The sequence below is a fragment of the Cephus cinctus genome, unplaced genomic scaffold (genome assembly GCF_000341935.2).
Source record: "Cephus cinctus unplaced genomic scaffold, Ccin1 Ccin1_scaffold0204, whole genome shotgun sequence".
NCBI classification, from domain to species: Eukaryota; Metazoa; Arthropoda; class Insecta; order Hymenoptera; family Cephidae; genus Cephus; species Cephus cinctus.
In genome coordinates, this window is record NW_014332923.1 from 251,271 (window position 1) to 276,796 (window position 25,526).

The following is a 25,526-nucleotide window of genomic DNA, read 5'->3' on the forward strand; positions in this document are numbered from 1 at the left end:
GGGGGGGGGGGGGGGGGGGGGCCCTGCTGCCGCTTCTACTAATCTGTGTTTGCGGCGCCAAGATTGCGCTATCAGCCTTTTTCGAGGGTGCTACCGCGCTCTCGAGGAATCGTTCCGTGACTGCCTATGACTGTACCTTTCGGCCTACCTTCCACACGTACTTTTGCGTCACTGAACTCCTTCGAGGTTTCATCTCCTGTCCAAGTGACCACCTTTTGAGTTTGCAGTCGATGGACGAGACGCGAATCGATCGCAACGATAGACTTTGACTCGCTTTAACGAGCTGCCGATTTTTCGGCATTCGGCCGAATCGGACGGCGTACGTACATGCGTTGTAGGTACGACACAGCGCCGGCTGTAAAATCGCTCGGTATACGTGGCTGTAACTTTTTATATATTTCAAATAAACAATGGACGAAAGTTATGGCTTCCCAGCTGGTCTCACTTTTTCGCGTGCGTGTACCCCGGGCGCTCGCGAAATATTGTCGTTCGGTATTTATGTCGCGTTCCACTATACGTATAGCACGCAGCGATTTCCGCATTTTCCTTTTTCGTTAATAATGTATGTTGACGAGGTGTTTTTCTTTTTTTAGTCGTTTTGTTTGCTCATTCAGTACAGATATATTTCGCTCTTTCACGATGTGTGACGTTCGGCCCCTTTCGCACCCTGTGAACTATCGGGACTGTTTTCCAGCTGTCAAAAGTTATTCTCGAATCTCCACAAAAGGTCATGGGTGGTGGTTGCATCGAGAGCGCGGAAACCGCAAAACCGCACCACGTAGCACATCCCCCAAACAACATTCAACGACCAATCATATCATTACCTCTGCGGTCCCGTCATCGTGACACCTCGTTCACCCGTCACTCGTCATCCAGCCACTGCTCCCTGTGTGCAGCCTATAGTATATTCGCTGTGCTATATTTACAATATAACTAGGTGACACTGTGTGCCCGAACCTTACGAAGAAGTAACGTAGCTCTGTCGGTACCTGAAACGTTCGACAGGCTAATATTTGTATTGAAAAAAAAAAATTAAATTTCCGAAATTATAAACTCTCGAGTAATGAACCAAAAAAAATATAGAAAATAATGCAGAGTCTTACCGCTCACAGACCCTCATTACATGGTGAAACGTGACTAAGAAGGTTGATCGTTTTAGACTTGGCTCGATAATCGGCCAAACGAATTAAAAGCACATTCGTTAGTGTCAACGCGGTAATATCTCCAGTCCGTAAAGAGAGTTGGGTTACAAGCCGTGCTTCGCGAAAGGTGTAATTGACTCTTGAAGAGCCCTAATTAAAGGAAGAAAACGTAGCTAATTAATTAATTACCCTAATCAGTGTTTTCGTCGATTCCATTCGATGCCGCGATAGGGATCGCCGATAAAGTAATCGTCTGTTTCGAAAGTGATTACGGCGACCAGAGCCCGATGGATCGGCGCCGATCGGGCCCCACGATACGAGCAACAAAAAGGAGCCGTGCGAACGTATTCGTGGTGTTTAATGCACCGAAAAAAGTTCTTCCTCCTCTTCTTGCGTTCCTCTTTATAATTTACTCTTATTTTTCCTTGTCTCCTTCGCGAGGTATAAAACTGCGAAAACGGGAACGAGCCTTTTCCACGCTCTACCTTCCGTCACAGTCCTCGAATGCGCCGAGCCTGACGACCTTCTCTCAACCTCCTTCACAGCCGTACGTTCCTCCCTCCCGCTCCATTCCGTCCTTACTGTCTCCGGTCTCCATCATCCGGGATCCATCGCGCTGCTGCTGCTGCTGCTGGAACCAACCTGGCGATACAATGGCACGTAGCGTAGCCTTATTTTGGCAAAAGGACGAGAACGCAGCGAAATACGGGCCCGAGCGAGGATCGCTCAGTATCCAGCAGCAGTAGCGCTGCGTAAGGGTAAGGGTCACGTACCGGAGGACCTGTGTTCTCGTAGATTCAGCACCGTTTATTTTGGAATTTTTACAATACTTATTATCGTTTTCAGTGCGCTTCTTTATCGCACGCGATCGTGTATTAAGACCGTCTTAATACGCATTGAATTTCGGACACCCTCTATACGCTCGGTCATGGTGTGCCGCTTGAGTTGCCTATACACACTAGATGCCTGTACCTATATATCACTATTTGAAAAGTGGGCCCACGAAGGGCCAAGTTACGAATCTTTTTGTTCACGAGGGCCAAACTCTCTTTGGGGCCTGATTCACAGTCGTTCGCTGGCAGCAGCAGCGCCGCTACGTCAATTTGTCGAAATTCGTTCCGAATCGTTTTATGTCCGCCACGCCGCGAGCCGCGCTCGCTACCATGCGCACACATCGCAAAAATATATTTGGTCCTCCATTTCGAGCACTCCCGTGTTGCTGACCGATCTTTGGTTTTCGACTATCTTGAATTTACCGCACGCGGACTATTCGTCCCGTCGGTAACTCTCATAGCTGCAATATCGTTCATATCTATCCAGAACTCCTGTACTTCCATTAACCATTGACGAATGCATCCTCGATAGAGCGTGACGTTCGTCCGATCCGTATCCAATCGGATTAGTCGAAAAGTAGTGAATTCCACTGGAACCCGGACGCGGATGTCTTCGATCCGGACGTTTCCATCGCCGTCCGGAACGTCACGCTCGTCACGGATCTTATCGCACGAACGATCTTTCTGCCCCGTGATTGTATTTCGCGAATCCTACCGCCTGCATACTTGTCCCGAATACAGTGTATGAGGCATGCCGAAAAAAATTACTTCCTCAGATACTATCAGTCAAATAATTGACGATCGTTGCAGCGACACGATTTCGGCGTGTTTCACGTCAATCACTTGTTCCTCGATCCGTACTCATTGCACCGGGGCATCGTACCTGTAAACTTTGGTTGAGTTCTGCATTGAAGTTGTCTTTTGGTTAGGTTAGGTTAACCTTCAATACCCACAGCATGGGACGGACCGGCGCGACGGCCGATCGCTTCCCGTCGGACCGCGAGAGACGCTGCTCTATTCTCAAGAGGGAGGCATCTCCCGGGTGCTTTTCGTTTGAATGCTTCACGCTGAATTTCGTTTCTTGTGCCCGCTTGTCTAAGTTAATTGCGTCCTCATAGCACTAACGGGCTACGGGCACTAACGCTCGCATAAAAAGGAAAGAAAGACGAACCCGCGCCGTATCGGGGTCTCGATGATAATTACCTTTTTTTACTCGTCTTTTCTTTATTTCTTCCAATTTTTTTTTTTTTTTTTTTTTTCGGATGCTTCACAAAACTTGTTTTGACTCGCGTTACTGACCTCGCTCACTACACTATACACCGTGGCCTTACACCCCTCCACCCCGTCACTCTCACCTGGACTGCCTTTCACTTTTCATCCAAAAATCATTGGGCGCCTTGGAAATTTCTTCAGGCATAGTGTTTTCGGAAATAATTTTATTTTGAATATTCGCTACTTCGGACCACGGTGCGCTCTATAGAGATTCGTGCGGCGTTCAGGTGAATTACGAAGGGCTCCCGGTTAACGGTATTAAAGTTTACCTCGTTACGGCGCTTTAATAACCGTGCGTCGATATTAATTTATCCGTGACTGGGATTAAGAAAAAAATTGAAAAGGACCCACCGGAGCAACATCAGAGGTCGTTCCAGGAGGCGCGCTTATTAAGCGTCGTCAATGTATTTACATAGGGTTCCCTAAGATTTCCCTTATACCGTGGCTCCTTGAGTGAAAATACAGCAATAATAATCGATGAAATATTTTCTCTTTCTTTTCAGACACCCCCTGTTTCCGCTACTCGCGCTAATCTTCGAGAAGTGCGAGCTCGCGACGTGCACACCACGAGAACCCGGTGTCGCCGGTGGCGACGTCTGCTCCTCGGAGAGCTTCAACGAGGACATCGCCGTCTTCTCCAAGCAGGTGAGCAAGTTCAAAATATCCTCATACCGGCGTTCGTTATTCACTTACGTAACCAGCAGTGATCTTTAAGTGCAATCAAAAAGACAGACAGTGGGCAACGAGTAGGTCACGTGGAACAAATTAAGGAGACACGTGGAGAATCGCGCGATGGTGGGTGATCAGTTTGCATGCGCGATCGGGCGGTCAGCATAGAAATCGAATTTACTTTGACTTTCCACCTTCGCAGGTTCTAATTATCGTAGCGAAACGAGATAGAGGACGTAGGCGTCGTGGATTCTGGCTTCTCTCTCGATACAGCCACAGTTTATACGGGAATTAAGTATTATGCATTGTACCGAGCCCCGAATCACCAATCTCCGTCGCGCTTCCTTGGCTCGTTTGCTCCTCCGACAGGCATCCGTCCAGCCTCCGTCCACCTTCTGGCATCGGGATCTCAGCAAAAAAGGACTTACCGATGGACACGTTACGCGCTATAATTAAATCCTACCCGGTGCTCCATTGCGGCTAACGCTCTCGTCTTTTACCTATATGGCCTCCCGTCCGAGATTTATCGTAATTCCTTCCTTTTACCCGCAGGTCCTTTACTCCTTTCTTTCTTTCTCTTGCTTCCATAAAATCGCCTCCGGGACCCGTAAAAATATTTGTCAGTAGTACTATGCGTCTGGCTGCGGAGGAGGAGGCGAGACGATTTTATCCTCTCTCTCTCTCTCTCTCTCTCTCTCTCTCTCTCTCTCTCCCCCTCTCTCTCTCCCCCCTCTCTCTCTCTAACTTTAACCTTTCCGCTAGGTATCTCATTGGACGAATAGTAATGCGTGAACGCTGTGCGCGCGCGTCTCCTTGTGTCGGTGAGACGGCGCGAAAGGATGTAGGAATATAGATGGAAAAATGGGATAAGCAGTGCTGGAACAGTGTGAAAATGAGTAGTGGGTATTTGTCGGTAAAAATCCACAGGGAATTTTACCCATATTGGGGCTTATTTTGGGTTTGCTGCATAAAATTGTGACGCTACTTGTATACACGCCCTACCGAGTATTCAGCCAGAAGATGTTCGGGTTTCTACGCTCTGCGTCTCGAGGCATTCCCCAAGGACACGAATGGCGGTAACCCAAGCCGAGCGCACGCTGAGAGGCGATTTGGACCTTGGGCAAAATGCACCATTCTGCCGCCGGTCTCGTCTACATTCCTTCGAGAGGATTAGCACGAGAGCGCGATCGATTTACCCAAAACGCACGAATTCGTTTTTTGAGTGGATCCGCGGAAACACGGTGGGATCCGATATGATTAGTTGTAAACGTTAATGCGCTGTCTTGACTTTCGCTTCTGCTCCGCCACAGTTCTCTCGATTCTATTTTTCTTTACGTTTGCCGAAGTAGGAAGTACCTGCGGTTCGACCGCGCTGAGACCATCGTAACGCGCATGCGCACACAGACGGTACCGAGTGCTCAAGACATATGGGGATGAGAAGGTGCTACTAATCGGACGTCGCTCAACGACGGGCGGACCGTCGTCGGGACACGTGAAATACAAATGGAGGTTGGTGAGCTCGCGCTGAGAAATTGATAGGTATACGAGGTAGAGATATATGCGAGTCGGTGAAAAAAAAAAAAAAAGTAGGTAATTGTCGTCGTGTCACGAGAACAAAGATGTTATCGTAGTCGTCCGGCAAACACTGGCGTCATATTGATTTGCAATTACGCCGGAAGAAATTGTACAGGGTAAATGACTAGGCGGGGGTGAACTTGTCTGGTCGTACGGGGACGCTCTTTTTCTAACGTCCACGGCCGCGCCGCTAATGCGAAAAGCTGTACAGGCTGTTGTAAAATATCGTCTGGTCGATATTTATTCAGTCCTCATATCCTGAATACTCGAAGCCCGGTGCTCGGCCGGACTGTTAGATTTTTACGAATCCGATTATCAGTTGGCAGCGCGCGCTCGTTGCATAGCTAATTTCAGCCATTCTTCAATCATTTCATTTGATAGGTTTGTGCGGGGACATAGAACGTTTAGAAAAAGCATGTGTGCGACAGGCGTGTTTTACGTACGTAACAATTGTAATAGCGGTTAGGTATCGATGATAATACCGCGGACACGATAAACCTCGTCTATACTAGTTATTTATCACGACGACGCGACTGCTTTGAATGTTTTTCTTTTTTTTCTTTTTTTCTGTGCATTCCTAATTTCTCGTTATCGTACCATAACGCACACCCGCGCGTTCAATAAGCGTCTCTCGCCAATTGTTCGCGCAGTTTAACTTATTTCTCTTGTCTTTTTTTTTTATTTTTATTTTTCATAGAGATCTCGCTTATAGGTATATTCGTTCGTGAGGACTTTGAGTAGTGAACTCGTTGGGAATTCTACTGCGAGGAGAGAGAAAAAATACAACGCACCGTTAACACGGTAGCTGTGGCTTCGAGTAGCACTAGGACGAGATAACGATAAGAGTTAAGCCATAGCGTTGGATAGGATAAGGTAAGGTGGGCGACCGGCCTTAACGTTTAGATATACGTGGGCCGCACTATACTCAAAATCCGTGAAAGGTTTGAAAACAGGAGTAGAGTGGAATAGAGTGGGCCAAGCGTGCTGGACTGTACGTTGTGTATAGGTATTTGAAACGTCATGTGTGCGTATGTAAGAGAGAGATGGACGGAGACAGAGTCATTGTTGGTGGAGACGGTATTTATGGAGATGGAGAACAACAAGAGTATATATAGAATTTATATAATTGTTGGAAAAGAAAAAAAAAATACTTTGGCGATTTGCGGCCAATTCCAGTGCAAATTGCCAATCAGCAATACGGTCAGTGCTGTCTGTTCGGATTTAGACTTTGGTAATTCGTGAGATGTACATGGCAGGTTAAATTGGAGAGATCTATTCGATTGCTTTACCCTTTTACTTTTCTATTGGCTGAGTTTACGGTGGTGCCCATGCTGAATGCGTGAAATCTCCCTGGAAATGGATTCTCGTCGGAACGGTCGGGAGCGTGTGGGTTTGGTCATTTTGTGTTGCCTCCTTTTTTTTTTTTTGGTGTCCTGGCCTCTTCCGTCGTTTGCATCCTAATAGCGAGAGAGTGGACAGTTAACGTGGTTGGACTGTAGGATCTCTCTTTTTCTTTGGCCTCTCTTTCTCATCTTTCTACACAGTTTCGAATCCTCTAAGCACGCTCAACGTGAACCCACGGACCCGATACGGTCACTCCAGTCAAGTATACAAGTTTGGGTTTCTGGGTTTCTATTATATTAGTATAGGTATTATGTACAGTGCCTTTGTGGTCACGTTGCTCTTACTGGTGGACGCGTAATGGATATAGATATGGTGGAACGCACGATTCCTAAACTGGGCTCTCTTTCTCTCTCTCCCCCCCTCTCCCTCTCCCTCTCTCCCCCACATTTATGGCCAGCTGTATTGTTTAATTGTAACTAGGCTCTTTCGAAGGGGACTTAACGCTCCGCCGACAATCATCATCCAGCTACTTTGTCGATTGCGAAAGAGAAGGTCGCCACTGTTATAATGAGATTAACAACTGCCATTGGCTGGAGAGTATAATGAGGCATTGCGCCAATCCATGGGTACCGAGAGTGGTCCATTGTCTCAGAGCGAGGTAAAACAGGTACTCTGATGGGTACAATGAAAATCAAGATTTAATCTTGAACATAGTATTTCAAAGTTCCTGAGCCATTCATACAACATTGTCATTTCAGTGAAAATTTAGAATTTTCTTTGATTCTCGCGCCGGTTCTTGTCTTCGTTTCCGGTGTTAAACGAAAGGGTCCAGAGTCGCTCCGAGCAAGGGCCACGCTCTGCCAAAATGAACGGTGGGAGAGACGTTAGATAAGCAGGTGACAATCCTCTTGCGGGCGTTTTCGAGGCACTAAGCCACCGGTGTTCGATAGTTCCATGGAGATAGCCGTGACAACAAAGGGCCGCGAGCGGGCGCACGCTGGGACGGATTATTCTGCATTATGCACGTCCGTGGCCGTTCACGCGTGTTGGCTGTGCTCCCTCTCACTCGCTCACTCGCTCACTCGCTGGGTTCCTCTGGTGTGTGCTCGTTCTGCTGGCGCACACGCTTCCAACTCGCAACCGGCCTGGGCCACATGCACGCTCAGTTCGGTCGGGCCCCTTGCGACGGAAAGAAGAAGGGACCTATCGCTTGGTTGCGGCAGGGGGAAGCGAGACGACGAGAACTGCAGAGCGCAAGAAAGAGACGGAGAGAGTGCTGCTCATTTTGTGCCATTGTAAATTGATCTATTCAATGGACCCACCGTTATCCCTGGCACTGCGCGCTCTACGGGTCCCGTAGACGGCATTGGGCCCCATGGGCCCTACTTCTCTCTGATGCCTCATCGACCCCGGGTACAAAGTATCCCGCAGTGAGCGCTCGCATTGTTGCGCCTTTATTTTCCACCGATTCCTTTTTTTTCCTTCTTCCCTCTTTTCTCTCTCTCTCTCTCTCTCTCTCTCTACAGAACTCACGCAACCCACTTCATGGCCGATGCGCGATTGCGAAATCATTATGGCGTCGGTTTAACTAGCTTTTTTTTTTCATATCTACTCGAATGCAAAATAAACGGATATTATCTACTAAATGCACTTTTTTTGCGGTACTGGACATGACTCGCTAATGATCCTTCACTTGAATTTCGTCGTGTCGATCTCCTATTCGCGTAGGCACACTCTCGCACAGCAGCATCGTCGCTTCCCTATCCCGAACCGGAGACTTCTCGTAATCCCCCGGCCGGGGATTTATTAGTGCAATTAGTATGCACCTCGGGGCATTAAACCCTCGTAAAATGTTGGCCCGCACTGACGGACTGAATAATGTGTTCCGCGGTATATGTATCTCATGTCCACGTGTTACCTGACCTCGAAATGTATGCGCCACAATATCGATGCAGTTGCATCTTGTGACATTTGCATATGCAATTTTCTATCGAGCTACGAGAATTTTCGAGAACACGTTTTTCTGCATTTCTCCAGTATTTACATATAGAGAGTTTTCTTTCTGTTGGCCTGAAAATTAGTGAAGGGACCCCGTCGTAAACAGTAAATGCGTGTCCCTTTCGACGAGTGTTGTAACCTGACGGTTGTAAAATTGCGGGAACACGCTCTTGCGCCAATAAAAGGTACACAAGTATTTGTGCGACTCCAAGACGTTGGCTCGTTTCGTGCACTCGAACCGTGGTGGTATTGAAGCTGGATAAATTTAAAAAAAATCTTCGAGTTATGATTGAAATTATTTTTTTTTAACGATTTGCTATACAAGCGGAGGCGTTTTTCGAGATATACAGAGCGACCGACGATCGGTTATATTTATAAATATAGTGACGTCAACGTCAACGAGGAGTTAATGTAAACACACGTGGTTTAAGCGACTTTATTTTCTACCCTCGCACCACGTGCCACCTGATTGTCCCTAGTGTCGGTATAAAGTGAATTTCTACGCGTTTCAAATGTCTCGTGCGTACTTCCCAATTTAGTTTAGATTTTGTTTTTGTTATCCAGAAACTCAGAAATCACCTACCATACGTCCGGCAATGTAACGTGGATTCGACGATTTTCTTTTTTTGCCCTTATTGGGGCACCAGAAGACTTTCTTGCAACGCGTTTCAATCCGATGGTATTAATCAGGTTTCGCGCTTCAGTGATTAGGGGTATAAACGTTACATCGTGGTAATGCAAGAAGGAATGTGGCGTGCGAGAAGCATGGCGGTACATAAAAAAACTATCACAAAAGTCATAAGACTCTGTATTACCAGGATAACGTGCTAATCCTCCAAGCTATGAATTATTGTGTTTCTTATTTATCGAAGTGTAATCCGCGCGTCTAGGTATACGCTTTCCTTTTTTGTCACCGGTGAAAGTTAACAAAAATTTCATTTGATATATATCAGAATTGGATATATCTCGCGTTATGACCCGAGTAAAAATTTCAATGCGTAGGATGGATTCGGAACTTGTCCTAATTCATCAGAGGTCAAAGTTAATTCTTTATCGAGAAAAAATGTAATTTAGATATGCCGCGAATGCTTCTCTCAGTTCGACAGTGAATTGTTGTCGCAAGGCCCACGGTCAATAGGTGCATCCTCGCAACGTGCATTTTCATGGGACTCACAGTGAGACGTAATAGTCCGTGGTGGAGCCGGGCCCAAAGGGATTATTTTACAGCGCTATACAAAGTCAAGGTCTTCGGGGAAAGTCAACGATAGTTCATTGGGGACTTGAGGCCCCCGGAGAATGAACGCTCTCTCAATCTTTCGAGAGAATAACCTCCATTGTTTTGCCACAGTCCCAATTCTCGTCGGTGACTTTACCGAGCGAGGGTAAAGTACCCTTTGTTGGGTTTTTCATACTTTTAAATAGAGACTCTCTCTCTCTCCTCGTCGCATCCTCCGTTGTCGTAAAGTGTGCGCAATCCAAAATGAAACTGCCCGAACTCTCGAATTATCCAGGTAGTATAAAAATTCTTAGTCGGCTCCGGCAAATCATTTACTTTAATGATTCCTATATTCTGCAAGACTGCGGATTTACGTTTCCGTTCGTGCTGTACGGCCATGTGTCTGCGTAGGTATATACATAGATAAGTGAATGCGGGAGAGGAAGACGAGATTTAATTAATTATATCTAGAATAAAAGTGTAAGGATCGGCACGATACGACACGGTCTTCTGAGTCCTTACCGTGAAGATGCGCCTTTTCGTTATGTGGATTTATAAGGCTCTTGCCTTTCTTAATAACAATTGAAATATCTCCGAGGTATGGTAACAGGGCCAAATAAGGTCACGTTCCCAATGGGGCCGGTCGACTGTGAATTAAATGTAATTGGCCTTATTAGGAACACGGCCTTACCGAAGCATTCACCTCCAGTTTACTTTTATTCCTCGATCATTTAAATTCGTAGGATCTGCACGAAATAAATATGATACGCACTGTCAGGGGTCGGGAAAGATAGGAATCGCTAGCGCGTTACGTACCAAGCGATACGTACAGACATTCCTGTAGCTACGTACAACGTAAGGGAAGTTTCTCTAGGAAATATTTGATCTTGGTATTGCTGTGCTATATTATACATCCACGTGTATAATAGGTATTTGCAAGGATAGGTGTACACGCAGGCATAGGTATATATCTATAGGTACTGTAGAGTAAACTGGAATAGGGATGAAGGGGGATAGGTAAGGGGTGAGAAGCAGGGACATTTTGTGGGCCATAAAGGGGTGCGGCGAGGTTTGAGAGGGCTGATGGCAAAGAGGTAAAAGAGTAAAGGGAAGCAGCAAGCAGCCTCCAGCAGCTGCTTCGTATATCTCTCAGCCAGATCGCTCACACAACGTGAGCGCAATGCCGGCCGATCCCCTTTACACGTAGAGGCCAGAGCGCAACAGCAGACACCGTCAAGGCGGAATGAAACCATTCTCTAAATATTATCACATAATATTTTTACCGCGAGGCTGAGTTACGCGGGCGCACTACGGTTTGTAACGTGTACCGTTTATTTTGGCGGATCCTCTCCCGGCCTCTTCGGGCCTCTTTGGCCTTCCTCCTTTATTCCACTTCTCTCGGACTCCTTTCTTCTCTCTCTCTCTCTCTCTTATTCCTCTGCCCTCTAATGCCATCTCGCGGAGACTCGATGATCGGTTGGATTTGAAAATCGTGGTCAGGATACCGAATATCTCTTCGTACTTTTGATAGATGCCCAAAAAAAAAAAAGAGTGGCGCGTATCTCCTCTCTTGTCTCCGTGACCGCATATCTACGTGAAATTGCCGTTGAATTTCTTGTTGCTTTAAGGACGTTTTTACGGGATCGACGAAGGAGGTGAAATAAAAAGTAGAGAACGATTCGGCCGAAAAAGGATCTCACTGATATTTTCCAGTTGTCGTGGAAGCACGAAGAACGGGCTGCTTACAATTTGTAATAGGGACGTCTACCTGTGTGGCGCTACGGTCGCTCGGGGACTGTCGAAAAACACGCGGCCCTGATCGTACAAGAACCCAAGTCCCCCACCTCGTACGAGGTTGACAGTATTTTTCTATAGCGTCGCGGAGACACCTTCATTACTTTCATTCATACATTCATTACTACATTGCCGGATAGACATTGCTCGCGTTCCTATTTCGTATTCAGTCTCATGAATAACACGGCGCTTATGTACGCATCTTCAATAGGAATATCCTTTCAGGTACTTACGCTTTTGGGGCCCCGAAAATTCGTTACATCGAAAACGAACCGTGAGATTTTCACGGTTTTTAAAATTCTGTTTTTTTTTTCTTTCTTTCTTTTTTTTTGTTTAAGGAATTAAACGTGCTTCCAATTAGGCACGCGAATGAATCGCTTATTGTGTTAGGGAGCAACGATAGGATCGTCTGACGTATATTCTTAATATACCGGCAATTACCGTAGAATTTAATTATTAAAACGTGTGTCTTGGTGTATGCGTTACAGATCAGACAAGAGAAGCCGTACTACATAGCAGACCCGGAGGTGGACTCGCTGGTGAGTAATGCCCATTTACATACCGTATATACGCTGTTTAAACAATGTCGGGAGCCGCTCATTCCGTTACCTAAGCACAGTGCCCATTCTCTCTTCCCTTATCTAATCGCTCAATTTCTTCCGGACTCGCGAGACCCCACGATTCAACTGATTTTGGGCCTCATCGTCGTACGAGCATCGTGGTCTGACGAGATCCTCCCTTTCCTTCACCAGAGAAGCTAATTCGTAATACATTCCCTCCCAACGACAGTAGCAGGAAATAATTTGCCTAAGTTCCCCCGTACCACCTTAAGCAAGGTAATTAGAGCTTGGCTACCATTCTCGTCCTTCCGCCTCCGCATAAGCCCCACCCTATCCTTCCTTTACCTATTTCAGAGGGTTTCGAGGTGGGAAGAAGTATTACCCACTGCGCTCCCGGTGGACCTTCAAAACTCTCGGGGAAGAAATATTTCAAACAATCCCACCACTCTTCTCGCTCCGATCAAGATAAAAAAGAGAAATGGCCTTTTTAAATACCTACCTTGGTCTTCTTCTTCTTCCGACCGCCGTGCTACCCAAGAAGAAACGCGAGTCTCCCCTCTTGAGAATCTTGACCGGCGCCATTGCGGATTTCTTTTTCTTTCTTCTCTCTCTTTCTTACTCGGCTCCTTTTTCTTTTCGATATATCTTCTCACCCTCTTTCTTTGGTTTCCATCTCGAATGCTCTAATTTCCCGTCGCCCCTTTTCCTCAAGTTCTTAACTTTTCTTTATCCCCAAGGCCCTGAACCGCTCATCGTCATTACCATCGTAATCGTCATCGTCCATGCAACTCTCTAAATGTTCCAATAGCGCTGCGTTTACTTAGCCAGCACGATGGCACAGGAGGTATGGGTCTGCGGTACACACTTTTAGGCAGAGGTACCTCGCGTACAAGCCACTTCAAGAGTAACCAACAAACACAGCACGTTCAAGAGACCATCGGATCTGGATGACTGCTTAATCATTGCCAATATACATTGAACAACTGCGACTCCTTGCGCGCGAATTACATTTCATTTTTCGGTCGAATGATCCAATTTTTATGAATTTTTTGAAAAAATTAAAAAAATTTACTCAAGCCAATACACAAGGTTATCGGACTTGAATGTATTGCCAGTAGATTCAGCCTTGCGCAGAGTGGACTGTAGGTCAGGATTTGTAATTTTTTAAATATCACAAATGCGTCCTGACTTCAGAAAACTCCTGATAAACAGTGCAGTTTGGCAACACTGTGCAGTTTAGAATGAGCATTAGCTTTTTTCCTTTCATTTCACCATTAGTAATTTCTCTGGCAATGTGAACGTAATATCGTGTATCCAGGGATCACGGTGTCGTCCTAAGGTCATGAGTATTTGTCTGTGATAACACGGTATATTACTGCACCATCGATTCCTTCGCTGTGACCACTGCTGGGCTACGCGGCCTCGCGGCAAGAGGTGCGTCCGCAGCAGATAAAAGCAGGAATAAAAGAAGAAATAAAAAGCGCAATATTATGTAGTGCGCCGCCGATGCTCGCGAGCATCCGTGCCCCATTCGGTTTGCATTATGCATCCGCATCGTATAAATGCTTGAGCAGGTAAAGGTAGAGAAAAACGGCGAGCATCTAAATTGTAAAAGGGGGAATTTTCCTGAGGTGGCACGGCGTCTCGAGAACTATGTCCCGACGCTGAACAAGATCGGCCATGGAATGAAAATATTCTCTCTCTCTCTCTCTCTCTCTCTCTCTCTCTCTCTCTCGCTCTTTCTCATTTCATTTTATTTCATTCCTAGTATCTTTTTTTTTTTCGTACCGTTAGCGCAATCGCCACTGAGTTATTTGCAAAAAGTGGATGGGCAGGTGTTACCCAGTAGTATAAATCTCGAAAGTTAAGTGCCTTATTCCCAGGGGATAAAAATTTCGGCTAGACATACGAGGATGCCGATAGTTATGCTCTCTCGGGACAGCTCGCTCCATGGCCAACGTCTCGCACCACGCACGACGCGTTGGCGATGGTATCGGCGTCGGTCGGCGTGGCTTCATTACGGCTGTGGCCAATTGCAATCTACGAGCAATGAACTTCTATCGTAAAGAAGAGGCACGTAACGCTCTTGGTTTTTGCTCACGTGCCTTTTCTCTTTCCCCCGTCGGCTCTCTGGTTTTTGTCGATAATTTCGCAGAACGGAAAAGTCCTCGCTTTGAGTGGAATTGCCCGCAGCACTTCCGAAGTGCTTATCTATAAATATATATATATATATATATATATATATTTATATACGTGCATGTACACACACGGGCACAGCTTCTTTTCATGTACCGGTACTATAGCTTATAATCTACCACCACTCTTATACCTATTCGATCTAAACGATTCTTATTCGTAAAAATATTCACCATCGTTGTCAGTTCTACCTGGTGACGCTATTATAGACGCTTAGAAGTAACTTAAGTCTACAGTTTATATATATATATATGTAGCTTTGGCATTCCCTACGGTTTTCTTTACGCCCGGGCGAGTATACTTGAAAGGGATCGAAGTGCCAGAAAATTTGGGCAGCTGTTATATTTGGGTCCGAGGCTATATAGGTATAGTACCCAGCAGAACCCAACCGTGGTACGAGAAGGGCCGGAGAGTGTTGCGAAACTTGCATTTTGTGTACGGTAAACGCTCGCTTTCTTCGCATGTGTCAGTCGTTCATTTTCAGTCGAGGTTTTCCTTTTTATTCTGTCTAAAGCTGCGTGATCCCTTTGCGTGGATTTTGCCGGCCCTTTGACTCTTGCGCAATGCAACAACAAACATTGCACAGTCGGAACCCTCAGTCCAAACAGTATGTCTCGCAGAACAACAAAGTGGATGCATTGTACTTGTTCAGTGGCGGTGCGAAATGAGACTAGCATCCCCATTGGGGTTGATACGTTCCTCACTTTCATCGACTTATTGTTCAGATTCAATTAGATTTATTAGGGGCCCTAAGATAACACTTTACTTCCCGTTTATTCATCTTGACCCAGTGGATATTTTGAGGCTGGCAAATTCCAATGACGATCCCGTTAAAATTGGACAGTGGGACAGTGACTTTTAGGGCTTGCAAAGGGTATATTAATGCACGGGCCAAGAGTCACAAATGATTTGCTCATCGAAGCCGATGTTTTTCTACGGGGATAACTGATTGGACTAGGAATCGATTAATGCTTAAAATTAGGGTACAGTCCCTACACGCACCTTGCGTATATCCTGCATACCATAGGCGCGAACGACTGAAAGTTTCAGTTTAGCCCTTAAATGCCTGTGACGCCGATTGTTTATATGCTTCCGCTATATTTTCCATGAACACGATGGAGATCGACGGTTTCCCCAGATACACAAATTTCATGCAGAAATAATTTAAGCTACATTATAATGCATTCTGTTGCCAACCAGGAATAGTTGACGCACCATGTCCACAGGTTTATTAAATATCTCACCTTGTGAGACGTCCACGTCCTTGCAGTCGGTCCTGAGGTATCTTTTTATATTGTACTTTTTTTCTCGATTAAAAAACAGTGAAAGTAGCTCGAACTTGTTTTAACGAGGCGGCTGTCCTACCCATCGGTTAGGTTTCCTTCGCTATACGTGTATTCTCGTATAACGTATTACTTCGTTGCGTCATCGATATCCACGCAGAGGATGAGATCTCGAGAGTCAATCTGATCTCGCGTAGGAGTTTCCACAGCCTCGGAGACTTTTCGAATTGTTTCGTGTCACGAGGAGTAGGTACTGAGCTCCAGGCGACAGTTTCGTGGGCGGATAGATTATGGCACTAGGACGTACTCACGAGTCGTCTACGTGGACATCCGCATAATCGTAAAGGGAACGAGGGCCGGGACCGGTTGCAGGGATCGAGGTTAGGAAAGACAGCGGAAAGCGGAGACGCTTCGGATGTTAGCGTGGAAGTTTGCATTGGTTGGTGCGCATGAGACTATAGAAAAAGAAGGAAAAGGGACAGGGACCAGAGACACGCGCTTAAATAATACATTATTAGCATATGTAAGAAATGAGTCAATGAGATGCTAATTGCCGGTTTTACCTTTGAAAAATCCTCGGTCTTCAGAGTCCTCTGTGCTGGTACATACAGTATATGTATGGCTAATACAGGCGCGTATAGCTGAACACGATGATATTCGCGTGACATGACGTGGATTATTTTCTAGGAATCATCGATCGAATTAAACTGGGTAAACATGCTTGACGATATTTTGCTAAATACATATGCATATATTTTCAATTAGAATCTACGAATAGTGTACGCGAAAGTAAGCAAGTGGTACGCATAGAGAATTTCAATGCCTGAACGTTTAGATCCAGCGGGATCAATATTAATTATTTGACGATCGGCGCAGACTCGACGATAGATATAATCGATATAAAACTAGCGAGAAAGTTGGCACGAAAGTGGCTGGAATAAAAGTTATCCAGAGTCTGCCATAGGTCCATCCAAGGGATGATATCCATTGGGTGCACGCGTGGCTGCTGCATCCGAGCACGCGATCCGTCCACGTATATCCTGAAGCTATACAACTAGTCCTGCACTCGAAAGCCTTCTACATAATGTATTCACCCTACAGCTGAAGTGTGATCACCTGCCACAACTTCCATCGGCCTTTTTTTACTTCAAACTCGGATTCGCTTCAGCTTCCAACGTGTCTGTGACGAAAGGTAATTCAATACAATACTGTCCAATCGTGTCAATATATCCAGCACCTTTCGACGAATTTTATTTTAATTAATGAAAATTATAGACACGCCGGTCATACACCCATGAACGTTAGACCACTTCAGGGTTAAATCGAGGAACACGTATTCCTTGTTTCTCCACGCATCACATCCGTCCTGAACAAGATCCTAGTGGTCGTTCGGTTTGTTACTGGATGTTGAGAATGTACACGAGGAATATATATCTCTCTCTCTTTCTCTCTCTTACGCACACCCACGCCTGGTGTCCCGTCTCTCGACGTGGTGTAATAGTATATTCCAGATCTCGCGGCGTTCCTTTTGCTCGGTTTTTGAATTAGAAATAAAGCCGAGCCGCCTGGCAGGCCGAGAGTCGGCGGCAATGAGCTACCGCACCGTGATGGTTGGTGGTGATGGTGGTGATGGTGATGATGGTGATGGCGTATAGCGAAGAGGAAGGAGTGAAAGAGTCAGTGAGAAGGGGTTGAGGGGTTGGAGGGGGGGGGAAGGCCTCTTTGGCAAGAAGGAACGTAGCAGAGAGAAGGAAGGAGCCAAAGAACGAGAGAGCCAAGGTGAATGTGTAAAGTATAATGTAACAGAGGGCTGCCGAACACCATGGCTACTCGGGTGGTCTCCCCGTTCTTACGCGCGACAAGAGATTCTCGCGACCTTGCAATTCAGTCGTGTCTATGGTTCTAAGCTTCCGGTAACGTCACATCCCCCTTGTCCAGTTGATTCCAGAATTCTTGAGTTTACCTTTATAGTCCTTGCGTCAGATATTCCCCGTACTGTAAGCATATGTCTCGTGCTATAAACGTTCTTCGCGATATTACGATTCACGTGTCGTGCTTCGGCTGATATGCATGGGTCGTATACCGAAACCATAAGAAATTAATAAGCCAGGATTTTAAGAGCCGATTCGACGAGGATCACGTGTAATTTCCAACTAAGACACTTTTAGTGGTCGGCTACTGCCACCGCGAGTGTAACTGCGCCCGGCCGTTCGCATTCGGTTTATGTCGCCCCGTGCTGCCGCATGGGAAAAAAAAAAAAAAAGAGGAGACACGCTCCTTCTTTTGGGCTTGTTATGGCGCTCGTTAAGACGTTAATGTCGCCGAAAATATTCGCAAAAATGCAGGTGCAGTAAAGCGCATACACGCATGTGTCCGATTCGCGCGAGTCGACCACACCGCGCGCTATTCGTACGGAACAGCTTCTCTCTCTCTCTCTCTCTCTCTCTCATACACGACTCTCGACTCTCTGCCTCTTGGACTCTCGTGCGTAATAGGCTTCCTCTCTTTCGCTCCTTTCCCTCACGAGTGCTGAACTAACCGTGGGCTCTGGCTGAGGTTAGGCTCAGTCCTCTGTCGTAGCTCGCAGTTGAGTCCCCGGCTGGGACTATAAATCTCCAGCTATTAAGACAGAGGATCGCTGTTTGATGGCCCGTGCCTTGACGCGCGCTATCATCTTAATATATAAAATTGTTTGTTAGTGCCCGTATTATGCACCATCGATAGATGGGAGATCTCGGGACACCATGGTGATTATAGAAAGGATTACGAATGCTAGTGTCCATATACTATACCGCTTATTTTCGTTGGAATTCCTCTTTCTTTGACTTTCTCCTCGATGTCGACGCGCACGGATTCTCGGCTCGTTCTCAGTGTTCTAGCTCCTTCATGGTACTTCGGTGGTTGTGAGAATGTTTTACTTCTTGTCTATTTGCTTAGATAAGGGGAACGTCGAGCTACGAATCCTCCCTGGGAAACTCATGTCCATCTCTTTTAATTGGTAGGTTATCCCTCTGAAGGGTTCCTCTTAAAGACTCTTATATTCACTGGGACTGGTTATCGTGCTCGAATCTCTTACTAAAACATAGAATATGAATAACCCACTCAGCGACTTATGGGTGGGATCGTGTATTATCTAGGTGTATACTGCTTCTCTCTCTCTCTCTCTCTCTCTCTCTCTCTCTCTCTCTCTCTCTCTCTCCGTTCTCTTTGGTACTTTTTCATATTTTTTTTTTCGCGGTGTATCTACATCCAGTGGACAATATTTGTCCCCGAGTCGTTGTATACTCAACGAACGGTGGGCTCCGACCTGAGTGCTTGCCGTACATAAGTATGACACCGTTTAACAATATTTAAATATTGTCGTCTGAGTGTCTTGCGAGGGGGTTGGCCAGCCCGAGATAAACCGCCGTTTGCTTACACAGCCCTGGCAGCCATAACACCAGTTTCCTTCTTTATCCGAGTGAAGGTGGCGCGAGAGAAGTGCAACGAGGGCACAGGGTTTGTTATTATCTGTATGAAGAAAATAAATGGGGGATGATCCTTCAGGTTTGAATGTTTGAAAATTAATAGGGAAATGAAAAATTGTTCGTCGCGCTCCGACATACCGATTCTTCTTGTTGCGATGATAAGGAGACGAAGTTGCTTGAGGTCAATTATTGACGACGTTGATTACGATGCACGTTCGTAAAGACAAAGTGCATCCTCGTAAATCAAGGTCCCTTGATAAGAACGTGCATTCAATCGGTCCAGTACATCCTTTCGTCTTAGTGACGCTAATAATCAATACAATTAAGATCGACTCGTTAGGCTCGTTCCAGGCTATCGGCTTGTGTTAGCCGCATTTCTTGAGAGCCTCGTCGGGTCTCTTGATTGGGGTAATACACACGCATAACGCATGAGCAGCTGTTTTTTTTTTTTAAAAATACCCCGCCGCTTCATATTATGTCATGTACCTATATAGTATGACTGTTCTGTAAATTGAAACAAGTGTAGTGAAATTATGCCGTGCAGGATTTTGAATGTATACGCGTTAAACGATATAAAAACCGGCTATATATCTTCTTCCGCATTCGAAGCACGGTTCGGGCTCTTGCAAGTAGTCAAAGACGTTTTTACGTCATTCCACTTATTTGCGCGAGTATTATCCATATTTCTGTTTAGTATCGGTTCCCCGTTTGCAGCCCCAACGTGTAAGGATTTACGACGTCGTAGGTCGTCGAGCGGCTGGAAATTGTGGTTAATGCTACCTATGCCGGTCCCGTCGTTGTAGATAGCGCGGTTCATGGTTTAGCATAAAAGGACCATAAGTCAGTCGCGGTACGTCGCTGTTGTTAATCGTAGAGAGGGATTAGTACCACTCGTTAATTGCTGTGGTCATCTGCAGGAGTGCATTCGCTAGGAAAATATTTCTTTATACTCAATTTTACTTTCACGTCAAACCGTTTCACAGTTGTTAATTGCAGGTGTGCACCGGTATGGTACACATACATCTACGCCAGGTATACCTGGTGTTACGTCATGACTTTTAAAGAGAGAGTGACACTTTATCTTTATCTCGTTCTCTTCCCGGAAAACCCTCTAGGACACTTTCTTCTCTTTCTCCTTGTACCTCCGATATTGTTAATGGAACTAATTGATATCAGGCGTCGAACACGACGATTGTCTGCCGATACGTTCATGCGCATTCGAGAACGCGTGCTTCTGCGCAGCTCTGGAGTATCTCACCAATCAGACGAGAAGTACACGGGGGCCCCCAGTCCCTATTACCCGGGGCCCTTATAAATAACACCATCTCCCGGCTTCTTTTTATACTACAGCGCCTTCCTGACTTTTCTCCCGTTTTCTTTTTCTCCTTTCTTTCTTGCTTTTTTTTTCCTCCCCTGCACCCCCCCTCGACTCGACGCTCTTATTTCTTTTACTCTTCTTTTTACTCGACCGAGTTAATTAATATCACGCGATGAGCGATCGTGGCAAAACACCAATTGACCCGCGCCTTCTCGACGTGTGAGACATGCCCACGGTGTGTGAGACCCTTGTGAGAGAAGAGAGAAAAGAGGCCCAAGCTTCGAGAGTGGGTCCCCGCATAGAGGAGACATTGTGCGGGACTCGAAACCATGAAAAACCTCCTCACACCATCTTCATCCTCGTCTTCATCCTCATCCTCGTGAATACTCGTCGTCTTCTATACGCGCTATGCGATACACGATACCATCTCTCGTAAAATACTTGGACGAGTGTGATTCGTTCTTCTCTGCCAACACTTGACTGGTTCTCGCATCAGTATAATGTGATCGACTGTGTCGTCATATGGCTCGAGTCGACGAGAGTCTGAGATTTGAACATTTTTTTGGTAACATATCCAATTAATCCTGATGTTTTTGAGATATTTAAAGACCATCGAGGAATCAAGTTTCACGTGGTCATAAGGCCTGATGGCTGTCCAAATTTGAGTCTCGTGTAGTTCCAACTTGCGCGTATCTATGGGATGGCGGTGGAGTCATGGTGGTCGTACAAGGTAGTTTTATGGGATCCAGTGTGGTGTAGTTACACGGTGCTTGCGGGAAGGCAGGCTTTCGCGTTGCTATCTAAGGGGCACTCATCGCACTCGCTCGGTTATCGGCGAACTGGAATCATAATGGACCATAATTGCATAAATATAATGTTAATTAACAATTAAGATTGCTGCTTTCCCTAATTGAATGGCTGCGTATGGGGGGGGGGAGCAGGGGGCCTGAGGGGGTACCTGCTGCTTGGTGAGGCACAGAAAAGAGGACCTCGGCTCGCTCGGGGAGAGCGTGCTCCGGTGCATTAACGTCAGTGCAAATCGTGAAATTATGCGAGTAATTTTCAGTAACCCGATGCGTCTACTCCGATGACTCGTTCTTGCGCGGAGAAGTTGCATGTTGCTCATGGAGAGTAGCTCGAGACTTGAAAGAGAGAGAGAGAGAGTCTCGAGAGTGATTGGGAGCGAGAGGGGGGAGAGGGAGAGAGATGGGAGCTATGGGTGAAAAGTCACAATTAATGATTCGCAAAATTAATAGGGAGTCATTCGGAGGGTGTATGTAGTTTGATCGTTTTCACCTTGCAGAATTTCGTATCGATACGTGTAATCAGTAAGAATGTACGATTCCTCGTTGAAAATAGCGCTGGTCGTTATTATTGAAATTAAAAATCACGCACCGTATCTACACCTTGGGATTTCTTTATGTCCATAATAGGTATGCATACTTGAATGAAGCAAGGGATGACATTCCAAGCGCGAGATTCGAGATATGCAATTAGCGAATGCAAATGCAATTAATTCCTGTTAATCCGCGCCAATCGGGTCGACGGATAAATATGAGAATAAATGAATGAGCTATACGTAAGTGCGTATATATGAAAAAGCCGAATTCGCGTCTGTCGGGCAGTAGACATTGCTGCAGGGCAGAAGTGTGCGTCGTGTCTGGTTCGTGTTCCTCGTTCCCTCTTATGACTTCTCAATTCCTAGTTCCTTCTTCACGTCGTCATTTCCTACTCGACTCCTCGCCAGTGACTTCGTCCTCTCTCGTCGCAGCATCATCACGGCGAATTTATCTTATTTCTCTGCTCTCTTGTGTTTCAGATGGTTCAAGCGATTCAAGTCCTCCGGTTTCACCTCCTCGAGCTTGAAAAGGTGAGTGACGCATTCCTGATCCCTCTTAATTGCCACGTCTTATTATTCTACATTAGCACGAAATTCGAGAACAGATAACTGGTAGACAGCCATATCCATACCTTCCTAACCTCTTTCGGTACCTCAGCCGCGGTTTGTGTCCGATTACCTTGCTTTTCTCCTGAGGCTATCGATCACTTTGGAAGCCTTGGTACTGGGGGGTGGATGAGCACCTCAGGCAAATAGAGTCTGGTACCTCAGGTAGTGCGATCTGCAGCTCTCTTTCGCACTCGAGATCAACTCTTATAACTGGCCAATTTTCCGTAATTGTAGTGAAAGCTTGGTACGCTCAAATATTGGTACATGTAGTTAGACCCATAGTCGAGCCTAAGTGGAGTGATTTAGTCATCCAATGGACGGTAAGAACGGACATTACCTAAGTCCGGTGGTTTGGTTTGTAACATCGCTAGTCTGTTACCCGCGACTTCAGTGTCATGGAAACGAAGCTTTCCTTTCGAGCGACAATGGCGAAGGCAGCGTGTCGAAACGAGAACGCGAAGCGGGCGCCGTCTTGAGGGTTCTTTCGTTTTTTTTTTCTAGGTTAAAAAATTTTCCAAGTGTCGTTTTTTCGCGCTTTTTTTTTTCTTCTATTCCCTTACATTATTTCATTTTTTTTTTTTTTTTTTTTTTTTTTTTTTTTTTTTTTTTTTTTTTTTTTTTAAAATTTTTTTTTTTTTTTTTTTTCCTTGTTTCGATCGACCTCTCGTACGTTTGTTACCATTTATGTTAGGCTTCTAAGACGTGGCGATAACGTCGTGCTTTTATTTGCCAGATGATAGGAGGGTGGTTTCTAAGTGATCCCTAAGGGTGGTGTAGCCGTTAGCGTGACGACTCTGGTCCTCTCGTATTCTAACGAGGTTTCGCAAAGAATCCCGTGGCGAAGGACCGCGCGCGCGACCCCTTGGAACACTTTTTCTTTACGACGGCCGCTTCCGCCAGCGTCTAATTATCGCGTCGCGTTTATTAAAAACGCCGCGGCGACTATACAATTTCTTGAAAGAGAGGAACAAAAAAGTCTTATCTCGTGTTAACCTGATTTACTGAATTAGGCGCGTTACGTGACTTACGAGTGCGTGGTATACGTGCCTGTGTGCTCACGTGGAGCTCGTGCAAATAATTCTTCTCCACGTGTCCGTCGGTATCCGATCTTTTGATCTTTTGATCTTTCCATCCTTTCTCGTCATACGTACGCGCTCTTCCGGGGCGATACGAGCCTCGAAGAGTCGAGCGTGAGCGTGACGAAACTGGTGGGGGAGACGGTGTCTCGTGACGTTGAAATTTGGTACAGGGATTTCTTCCTTCGAAGAGGAATCTGGCTGCTCGGTGAAGGCAATGGGGTTGGGTAGGAGGCGATACTTTCTTTACGACGATATTTTATCATACAAAATACCGGACATCCATCGCATTTCCATCGAAATGGCAGCTGACGTGGCGGCACCAGGAGCGCCGGCCATTGGCTCGCACACAGGGGAGGACCTGCCGTCCCTCTCCACGCTACCGGTCAGCCCGGTTTATCATGCAATTTTATAGCAATTTTCCTCATTTACGGCGATTATATTATGGGTCCAGATAGCCCCGGCGGGACTCTGGTCGTAAGTTTTGTCCGCGGTGAAGTCTAAACTATGGCTGGGATACGATGTTGCTCGGGCCCCAGGATGCTTTGCATACGTGTTTTAGCGTGGCCTTTCAAAGCGGCCATCTTTAGCTGCTCCTTCGACGCTTCCACGATCGTTACACATATCTACATATAATAACAGTGGCTCTCTCGGAACATTGGCACCCGCTGCGTGACCTCAGAGAGGCACGAGAACCATTTTTAATTTGACGCGCGTCGAGTATCCATCCATCTGTAAGGAGATTGAAACGTTCCGTTCGGGGCCGAGTCCATCGACGTGGACGGCGTGGAATGTATGGAAGCGAGACGAAGGGGATTCCATAAATACCTGGATGTGCCCCGACCAATGGGGTGCTCGTAGCCCGCGGTGGCTCTCCGTGCATTTAACATTTTTGAGCCAATCGCGTATTAGCATAATTACGTTTTGCGGCACAACGGACGTTGGAAGGTTGGTCTTCGGCTTGGTCTGGGCAGGGCAGCATCTATGTGCCGTGGCCATCCGCCGGCTAGAGTGGTAAATTTCTTATGGGGTATTATGGCGCGCGGCGTACATGCCAACGGGATTCATACTGGTACGCAGGATTCGGTTCTCCCTTCTCTTGGCGAACAGATCGGAAACTGGTTCTAACCTTCCCGGTCTGTCTATAGTTTCGTGGTTTAGGAATATAATGAGGAGCGCGAAAGCCGATCCTAGATCTACGCGTTCTGGATTCCTTATGGCATTGCCACAGTCTACCGTGGGTCCTTGGATTTTATCCCGGGTAAAGTCTATCCCAAAACTCTTTGGAGATTCAGGGCAGAAATTTTTGGGGACGCAGCTATCCCGATACCTGGAACGGATTCTCATCTATACAAAGAGACATGTCCCAAGGTAGAAACTGGCAAGGACAAAAGTCACCAGGGTCTCCGAAAACGTATCTATGGTTCTATGTGGGTCTGCCGGGCAGAGTGGTAGGTAGATACACGAACTGGATTGGACACCCGGTACATACCTGTGCGTGCTGTAAGGGTGGTCAGGTTGAGAATCGAGCAGAGACCGAAGCAGACAACCCCCAAACCTTCATTACCTTCGGCTTCAAAGAAACCCATTGTGTCATAAATGGGGTTCCCCGCTTTTTTACATACCCTGGATCATCCATTCTTTGCCGTTTGCCTTTCGAGCTGGAGGCAGAGCATCACTGGAAGAAGAAGAAAAAAAAGAGAAAGAACGAGCGAATGAAGGGGAAGGAAAAAAAGAGAAAGTTCCCCACGGCTCGTATACGTTTACCAAAATTTTCAGCTAATTCCATCGCAAAAAATTGCAGTGCACAATGCACTGTGTGCCTTCCCCCCCCC

At 46.3% G+C, this 25,526-nt stretch overlaps 1 protein-coding gene and 1 long non-coding RNA gene across 6 annotated transcripts in view; one reads left to right on the forward strand and one right to left on the reverse strand.

Moving 5' to 3' along the window:
• The window catches only part of LOC107264938 (homeobox protein homothorax), a 293,194-nt gene that overhangs the window by 7,711 nt on the left and 259,957 nt on the right, over positions 1-25,526 (forward strand). For 3 of the 4 annotated variants that reach the window (XM_015733762.2, XM_015733764.2, XM_015733763.2), the window contains exons 3-5: positions 3,751-3,892; positions 12,332-12,382; positions 22,487-22,537. In XM_015733762.2, the coding sequence (XP_015589248.1) occupies positions 3,751-3,892; positions 12,332-12,382; positions 22,487-22,537 (244 nt within the window). The remainder of the gene's footprint in view (positions 1-3,750; positions 3,893-12,331; positions 12,383-22,486; positions 22,538-25,526) is intronic. The other variant, XM_025082094.1, reaches the window with a different exon arrangement.
• Positions 21,954-23,088, reverse strand: LOC112493932. Of its 2 annotated transcripts, none has more exons than XR_003058923.1 (3): positions 22,995-23,088; positions 22,639-22,903; positions 21,954-22,561 (listed from the first exon to the last, which is right to left on the reverse strand). It is a non-coding gene; the product is annotated as an uncharacterized LOC112493932 (long non-coding RNA). The 2 variants fall into 2 exon arrangements; XR_003058924.1 differs by having other exon boundaries at positions 22,475-22,575.